At 39.0% G+C, this 9,579-nt stretch overlaps 1 gene segment (V, D, J or C); it reads left to right on the top strand.

Annotated features, from left to right (window-relative positions):
- Window positions 1–8,524: 8,524 nt before the first annotated feature.
- Window positions 8,525–9,371, top strand: LOC127911085 (T cell receptor delta variable 1-like). The segment is given in 2 exon segments: window positions 8,525–8,640; window positions 9,188–9,371. Coding segments are annotated over 2 exon segments (300 nt in total).
- The last annotated feature ends 208 nt before the right edge of the window (window positions 9,372–9,579 follow it).

Genomic DNA, 9,579 nt, shown 5'->3' with positions numbered 1-9,579 from the left:
GAATATAGAGATGATTATCTTGACTCTCGCTTCTCTGGTAAACTGAACAAAGAGAAGACAAGTGTTGATCTGGACATCTCTTCTGTTGAAGTGACAGACTCTGCTATGTACTACTGTGCTCTGAATCCCACAGTGACAGGAAACCCAGAAACACTGTACAAAAACCTAACATCGTTTGAGAGAGTATTTCTGCTCTGTAGTTCCAGGTTTCATTTGACAGTAGTTCCATCAAGTGGAGTCAACATGCACCCATTCTATTGTTTCAAGAGGAGAAACATACTGTTACACATAACATGTAATGAGTGGAACTGATTCACCCAGAGAGTGAATGTTCCAAGAGAAGATCATTAGAGAAGTCTCTGTCTAACACCCAGTGACTATGATGCTGCTCTATCCAGTCTTGTTTTTGTGCACCTATAGGTAAGAATTCACTCTCCAACTGAATGTGTACTAACATAATGTACACTGTTCAGTATTTATTACAATATGGTATTATCAATATGAAGTGGTAAAACACTTTGAAACAACAAGTGTGGATATACTGTACGCTGTCTACATTGACTCAGTAATACATGTGTTTCTTTTTTACAGATACAAGTGTTGAAGACATGATTAGTGCAGACAGAGATGTAGTGGATTGGTACCTCCAGCACCCTTGATCCTCTCCACAGTTCCTCATACGGGACTACTCTGGGATCATAACTAACACTGATAGTACAAAATGGACCCTCACACATGAAAAAGAGGACAACCTTGTGGATCTGAAGATCTCCTCTGCTGAAGTGGCAGACTCTGCACTCTACTACCGTGCTCTGAAGCCCATAGTGACCGGAAACCTCAAACACTGTACAAAATCTGATCTTGATAATATGAACACAGAGAACCTGAGTCTGAGACCCCTAGAACCGGAGTCTGAATAGATCTGAGGAGGATGTGATGAGGAGGATTATTTAAGACACTGTTTGAAGAGGTAGGGTTTCAGATGTTTTCGGAAGATGGGCACCATTGGTTTGCCAGTACAGAGAAGAGCTTGGACTGGGCTGAGCGGGAGCTTCCCTCCTGTATGGGTTGGATGGTCAAGAGACCTGAGGTTGTTTCGTTTGGGGTGTAGGGTTTTAGTATTACCTGAAGGTACACTGATAAACGGGACATGGTGGGCTGTCAGATTTATGAAAACCTGTTTTGTTCCTCCTCTCAACGCGATTTCATTACTTACAATCAATGCAACACGAGTTTGAATCATGTAGGGGGAGTGTGAACCAATAAAGTTAATTCATGACGAGTATTGAGGAACAATTCAAACCGGGTGAGAGACAAATCTCCCAGAATGAACGCTGGCATGTTAGCAGAGAAGACAGTACCTATAATCATTTTGTGCTCGAGTCTGAAACATATTGGCATGGCAGCTAAAGATATAAGACGATGATTCTAGCTAGCTTCTATGAACAGTAAAACAGGACTAGGTCAAGATAAACATTTAGCAAGAAGTTAGTTGGCGAAACACCATGATATTTACCCATTGTTCAAGAACTTTGAATTTACCAAGCCAATAACTAATTAACAGAGCAGTATGTTCACAGGTTTGCACCTATACTTGAAATAACTGGGGACATGGGCAGGGAAACCTGTTAGGTGAGATGGAAGGCGTGTATGGTGACACTTTGGAATAGACTGTTGGATATGCCAACTGCCAGAATAGCTAGTGAAGTTTTTCAATGGGATCTATCTATAGGGGGAGCCTGGGCAACTGAAATGTCTGACCTTTTTCAACAGTCTGACTGTGAACATCTGTACAAAAACCAAATTAACTGAGATATAGATATGATTTTTTAAAAACTGTTGATGCAATATGAAAAAAATGGGTGGAGAAGAATCATAAACCCTAATTGAGAACATTTTGTTTAATTAAGTGTGAATTTGTGTGTGAGAGATATATCATGTATAACCTACCTAAAAGCAAGAGATCACTATGTGCGCAGACAGGTAAGATCAGGGATATTGTCTCTGCGTATTGAAACTCATTTTATCCTCTACTGCCCTTTCTACCACGAAATACGCTTGCGCTTATTTCAGAAAGCACCCCAGACATACCATGGCATTTCGTGGCTGAGTGATGAGGAGAAATGTAAATGTTTTTTTGTCCATTGTATTTATTTCTCTGTATATGGTATGTATGTATGTATGTATGTATGTATGTATGTATGTATGTATGTATGTATGTATGTATGTATGTATGTATGTATGTATGTATGTATGTATGTGTTAATACAGTATGCAGTGTATATGTACAGTTTGTATGTATATTATTTTACTGCTCTAGGGATGTAATTATTGTTTGGATAACCTTATTTACTATTATGTATTGATTTACTTCGTATTTTTATTTATTATATTTATTTATTTATTATTATTATTATACAAAAAAACAAAAATCACTCTTTATGTCATGCGCAATACAGAGAACACCGGAAGAAGAGTTATCATTTAATTGCCATAGTGAATTATTGTAATGTTTGTTTATGTGTCAATTAATCCCATAAGGGATGGGTTGCCAATTGGCGAATTGACACACAGAAAAAATCCTTAACTAGGGGGTAGGGGGCAGTATTTTGACGTCCGGATGAAAAGCGTGTCTAAAGTAAACTGCCTGTTACTCAGGCCCAATAGCTAGGATATGCATATAATTAGAGTTGAGTTGGATAGAAAACACTCTAAAGTTTCTAAAACTGTTAAAATTATGTCTGTGAGTATAACAGAACTGATATGGAAGGCGAAACCCCGAGGACAAAACATGAATTTGTCATCTGTAATGTTACTTAGGGATGCACTATCAAAAACTGAGCCTGTGTATGTGTTTTCTAGTCTACATCTGTGTGATGTGATCAATCAGTATTTTCCACTTCAGAATGCAAATGCTTTATTATATTTTACCAGCAACAGTTCCAACCTAGACAGTGCTTTTAAAAAAAATAAAAAAATAAATAAACATGAATAGCTATTTATATTTAATTTAATTGTTATTTGTCTTTATTGCATTTGTTTTAGACTGGCATAAGGGCAATGAAATGTACCAATTTTTACGTATAGTTGCATGTATTTATAAGCTTGGGTCCCAGGAAAACACAGAATTTCTCATTTGGGTTGCAGGCTGAAAAAAGTTTAAGAATCCCTAATCTGGGTTCCTGGATCCTTTCACAGCACTATAATGCTGCGTGGAGACAATGACTTATCAATGACCCAAGCCCAGCTCAGTTAATCCCTACCATTGTCTCGCTGAGTTATCATAATTCTTCAGCAAATGTACATTATCCCAGGGGCATTGAAAGACACAATGTAAGTAATCTAACTGATGTCCCTCCAACTACCCTGAATGCCTCTGTTGATCCCACAGCTATTGTCTGCAGTAATCATGTGTCTATGAACTAGAGTTATACTGTTAGCACTGAGGCGGTGTGCCCTGGTAGGAAGTCCATTGAGTGCACCACAACCTACACTAACATAAATAACATGAGCATGTCTACTGCTGCTAAGCTTTCCAGTAAAGCAATGAAAACAATCAATCAGAATAGAATAGTGCTAAAAATAACCCACGTTATCATATGTAGCCAATAACTGATCACATGAAGTTAATAACTTGCTAGTAACAGATGATAATGTATTGTATATCAACAGAGAGGTATATTTTCTGGGTGATTTCAATATTGACTGGCTTTCATAAAGCTGCCCACTCAAGAAAAACTTCAAACTGTAACCAGTGCCTTCAACCTGGTTCAGGTTATCAGTCAACCTACCAGGGTAGTTACAAATAGCACAGGAATAAAATCATCAACATGTATTGATCACACCTTTACTAATGCTGTAGACATTTTCTTTAAAGCAGTATTCAAATCCATCGGATGTAGTGATCACAATATAGTAGCCATATCTAACCAAAGTTCCAAAGGCTGGCCCTAATATAGTGTATAAGAAGTCATACAAAAGGTTTTGTAGTGATTTGTATGTTGATTATGTAAATAAAATGAGCTTGTCTGTGGTGTAGAATGAGAAGCAACCAGATGCTGCACTTCATACATTTGTGAAATTACTTATTCCAGGTACTAATAAGTATGCACATATTAAGAAAATGTCTATAAAAACTGTTCAATCCCCTTTTATTGATAAGGAATTGAAAAATTGTATGGTTGAGAGGAATGAGGCAAAAGGTATGGAAAATAAGTATGGCAGCACAACCGATTTGCAAACATACTGCAAATTGAGAAATCATGTGACTAAAATGAATAAAAAGAAGAACATTTACTATGAAACAAAGATAAATGATGCAAAGAATGATAACAAAAAGCTTTAGAGCACCTTATATTACATTTTGGGCAAGAGACAAATTCAGCGCCATCATTCATTGAATCAGATGGCTCATTCATCACAAAACCCAGCTCATTTTGCCAACTATTTTACAGATAAAAAAATAAAAAAAGATTGTGGGGGCTGTTTTGTTCGACTTCAGTGCAGCTTTTGACATTATCGATTATAGTCTGCTGCTAGAAAAAACAAATATGTTATGGCTTTACACACCCTGCTATATTGTAGATCAAGAATGACCTGTCTAACAGAGTACATAGGGTGTTCTTTAACTTCTTAGGGCTAGGGGGCAGTATTCTGAAGTTTGGATGACTGAGGTGCCCAAAGTAAACTGCCTGTTACTCAGGCCCAGAAGCTAGGATATGCATATAAAACACTCAAAAATTGATCAAACTGTTAAAATACTGTTTGTGAGTACAACAGAACTGATATGACAGGCAAAACCCCAAGGATAATCCATACAGATATATTTTTTGAGCTCACCACTCATTATAATGGCTGTCTATGGGAATATCAAAGGAATACCTCCCATATTGCAGTTCCTAGGGCTTCCACTAGATGTCAACAGTCTTTAGAAAGAGTTTCGGGCTTGTGTTTTGAAAAATTAGCTAGAATTTGTGGATCCCATTTTGGCTGTAGTGTTGTGGCGCGTGTCAGTGAGGGTGCGCACTTTATTATTTTTCTCCGGTAATGAACATACTATTCTCTGTCTTAAATTTGATGGTTTATTTACAAATTAGGGTGCCTGAGGATTGATTAGAAATGTTGTTTGACTTGTTTGGACGAAGTTTATTGGTAACTTTTGGGATTCATTTTTATGCATTTTGAACGAGGGAAACCGATGGAGTACTGAATCAAGCGCGCCAACTCAACTGACTTTTTGGGGATATAAAGAAGGACTTTATCAAACAAATCGATCATTTGTGATGTAGCTGGGAACCTTGGAATTGCAAACAGAGGAAGATCTTCAAAGGTAAGTGATTTATTTTATTTCTGACTTTCTTGATGCCTCTGCTTGTTTGGAAAATGTTTGTAATGCTTTTGTAAGCGGGGCGCTTTTTGAAATCTGACAAAGCGGCTGGATTATCAAGAAGTTAAGCTTTTATCTGATGTTTAACACTTGTATTTTCATGAATGTTTAATATTACGAATTTTGTATTTTGAATTTCGCGGCCTGCAATTTCACCGGATGTTGGCCAGATTGGATGCTGGCCTCCCACCTACCCCAAAGAGGTTAATGGAAGCCTCTCCAACATCATCCAGGTAGCATAAGGAATTCCCCAGGGCAGCTGAATAGGCCCCTTACTTATTTAAATCTTTACTAACGACATGCCACTGGCTGAGTAAAGCTAGTGTATGCGTATCACTCAACATTATGCATGTCAGCTACTGCAGCAACTGAAATGACACTTAACAAAGTGCTGCAGTTAGTCCCAGAATGAGTGGTAAGGAATAAGTTAGCGCTAAATATTTCTAAAACTAAAAGCATTTTATTTGGGACAAATCATTCACAAAACCCTAAACCCTAAACCTCAAAAGGTTGCTGGATCAAATCCCCGAGCTGCCAAGGTAAAAATATATCATTCTGCCCCTGAACAAGGCAGTTAACCCACTGTTCATAGACTGCCATTGTAAATTAAATTGTTCTAACTGACTTGCTTAGTTAAATATAAATGGTAAGAGACATTAAAATGCCATTACAATATCTCACGGATTAGAAAATAGACCATTGTTTAATTTTTAGAGTTGTTACTGAGATTAATTTAGAATTGATAAAAAACAGTATTCAGTATTGTGTATAGGATAATGGAAAAGCCAGCACAAGGAGGCCACATTACCAAGTAAGTGTTGCTATCTACTCTAAAATGACTTGGTTACAGTATTTGAACATTCCGTCTATGCTGTGCTGCATGGTCACACCTGTTCTGCTACAAAGACAGAAACCAAGAGAGCACACCAGTTTCTATATTGTAATATCAGTGTGTCTTGCTCTTTGTATCCTATGATAATTATGGGACATTGGCTGTGGACGTCTGTTGTTCTTGCTGCACTTATCTTTGGTAGGATACGGCTCTCATTATCTTTTTCTCAACACCCTGATGTTACTGGAATCCTGACATTTTTCACAGAGTTATTCTTCTTTGTTTCCAGAGTGCAGAGGAGCAGACGGTGTAACTCAGTCAAAGAGAGAAGTGACTGCTTATGAAGGGGAAGACGTGTCTCTCAACTGTGAATATAACACCAGTTTATCTAACCCAGCTCCATCTCTATTCTGGTACATTCAATCCACAAATGAATACCCTGAATATGTTTTGTGGAAGGATGTCATTGGACCAGGGATAGGATAAAAACAAGGGTAGATTTGATGCCCATCGAAATTCCATCACCAAATCAGTCCCCTTGACCATCCAGAAGGTACAGTTGTCTGAAGGCTGTGTACCACTGTGCTCTGAGGCCCACTGTGATAACAGGATATACAGCCCACCTACAAAAACTAGTGCATCTTTGGCACTAGTGTAGAAAAAATGCAAGCCGTAGTTCTGTGGTGGGTGGGATGTTAGCAGGGATGTACACCTCACACAGTGACACACAGAAGGACATTTCAGGGGAGAGTGAATGAATGCAAACATCAGTCTGAAGATGGAGAAATCAATCAGTGTATTGATCATTCTGATTATGACAACAGGTAAACGACAGCTAAACATTTGAATTCCTTGCTTCCTCATATTCAGATTATTACATTATGTTATTGGTAGTAAAACAACTTTTGATGAAGTAAAGTCATTGGGAAAAAGTTAAAATAAGGATGTGTTTTTAATCAGCTTTATTATGTATTTTTCCTCTGCAGGAATGGTATCTGGAGATAGTGTGACTCCTGACAAGGAGGAGTACACCCCCACTGAGGGATCATCAGTGTCTCTGAGCTGTACATATGAAACAAGCAGCGATTATATTTACCTTTACTGGTACCGGCATTATCCTAACCAGGCTCCTCAGTTTCTACTGTATAAAGGTGCCAGATCAAGGAGCGATGAACACATCCCTGATAAGAGACATAAATCCACAACATCCTCGACATCAACTGAACTGGTGATAACAAGCCTAACTCTGGCAGACACAGGTATCTACTACTGTGCTCTCAGGGATTATACCCAGTGATACAAAGTCTATAAGATGCTGTACAAAAACTTGCACACCAAAAATGCTTTGTTGCTGTGTGGAACATAATTAAACATCAAACACAATTTGATATCATAATGGCAGAGGTTTAGATCAGAGAAATGTGGTCACACCTGTGCTTCGTGCAGTCAATGCACTGTGAGAAAGATGTAATCTTCACTCTTCAATCAGTTGTCTTCAATGCCACTTAGACAGGTATTTTGATATTGGTTGGAAAAGCACTGACGTTGAGATCAGAGAATTGTGGTCACGCCTGTGCAATATTATTATTTATTGTTGGCCCTCCTCACAATTCACACTGGCTTGGTGGTGTAGTATGACAGCACCGATCCCGAAGAAGTTAAGATCACAGAATTGTGGTCACACCTGGTCTGTGTGCAATCTAGTGTTTCTCTGTCTTCAATATATAATGCACTATGAGAAATATGTATTCCTAACTCTTCAATCAACAGTCTTCCATTCCACTTAGATAGTTTTATAGCAGTTGGAAAAGCACTTGGGAATATGACAGTGTAACAATGTTATTACTTATAGTTTCCACTCCTCACAATTCACACTGCTTGGTTGTGTAGTATGAAAGTCAACCTGAAGGGGTCAACCTACAGTAAAAAAGTAACATGTCCCTGAATTACAGAATGACAAACAGACAGACACCTCCCCATGGTCTACTACTGCATGTAATACAGAACAACATGAAGCATCAACAGTAGGGCAGAGGGTGTCAAAGCTCTGTGATAGATAGATCAGCATTGTTCTGCTCCTTACCTTTTACACTTCAAACTGACTGACTAGTCATGAGAAATTGGCTGATCCTGCATGTTCTGGCTGCATGCTGCTTTGGTATAACATCATGGCGTTCATCTGTCTCTTTCTGTGCATTTGCTCATTTTATTTAGATATATTATTATCAAATGTTGTGAAGATATATTTATCTTTATTTTCAGGGTGCAGAGCAGAAGAGAATGTAACACAGCCAACATAAGATGTAATGGTTGTAGAAGGACAACCAACAACACTCACCTGTCTATTTTATACAACTGATCAATCACCATATCTCTTCTGGTACAAACAACTAGCAAATGGCAAACCCATGTTTATGCTGATGTAACGGATGTGAAACGGCTAGCTTAGTTAGCGGTGTGCGCTAAATAGCGTTTCAATCGGTTACGTCACTTGCTCTGAGACCTTGAAGTAGTAGTTCCCCTTGCTCTGCAAAGGCCGCGGCTTTTGTGGAGCGATGGGTAACGATGCTTCGTGGGTGACTGTTGTTGATGTGTGCAGAAGGTCCCTGGTTCGCGCCCGGGTATGGGCGAGGGGACGGACGTAAAGTTATTCTGTTACATTGATGCTGTTGACCCGGATTACTGGTTGCTGCGGAAAAAGGAGGAAGGTCAAAAGGGGGGTGAGTGTAACGGATGTGAAACAGCTAGCTTAGTTAGCGGTGTGCGCTAAATAGCGTTTCAATCGGTTACGTCACTTGCTCTGAGACCTTGAAGTAGTAGTTCCCCTTGCTCTGCAAGGGCCGCGGCTTTTGTGGAGCGATGGGTAACGATGCTTCGTGGGTGACTGTTGTTGATGTGTGCAGAAGGTCCCTGGTTCGCGCCCGGGTAGGGGCGAGGGGACGGACGTAAAGTTATTCTGTTACACTGAGAGAGGATAAATTTGGAACTGGGGAAACTGCTACTGAGTTCAAGGACAGATTTCATGCCCGTCTGAATGTCACAGCAAAGTCAGTCCCCTTGACGATCCAGAGGTTGCAGCTGTCTGACTCTGCTGTGTTCTACTGTACTCTGAGGCCCACTGTGACAACAGGATATTCAGCCCCCGTACAGTAACTATACGTTTCACATGTTTCAATAGAAACATATAGTACCACTGAAAAGTTGGGGACAAAAGCACAAAATGTATTTCAATATACTTTGTGTACAGAGGTAGACCTGAGTAAGATACTCTGTAGGCTACACAAGTGTTTATACATTAATTATAATAAAATATGTGTACGTTTTCACAACAAACCAAGAAAATAAGTTGATCATACTCACT

Source organism: Oncorhynchus keta, chromosome 23 (genome assembly GCF_023373465.1).
Source record: "Oncorhynchus keta strain PuntledgeMale-10-30-2019 chromosome 23, Oket_V2, whole genome shotgun sequence".
NCBI lineage: Eukaryota > Metazoa > Chordata > Actinopteri > Salmoniformes > Salmonidae > Oncorhynchus > Oncorhynchus keta.
Note: the sequence above shows the minus strand (reverse complement) of the source record. Positions and strands in the feature narration are given on the sequence as shown.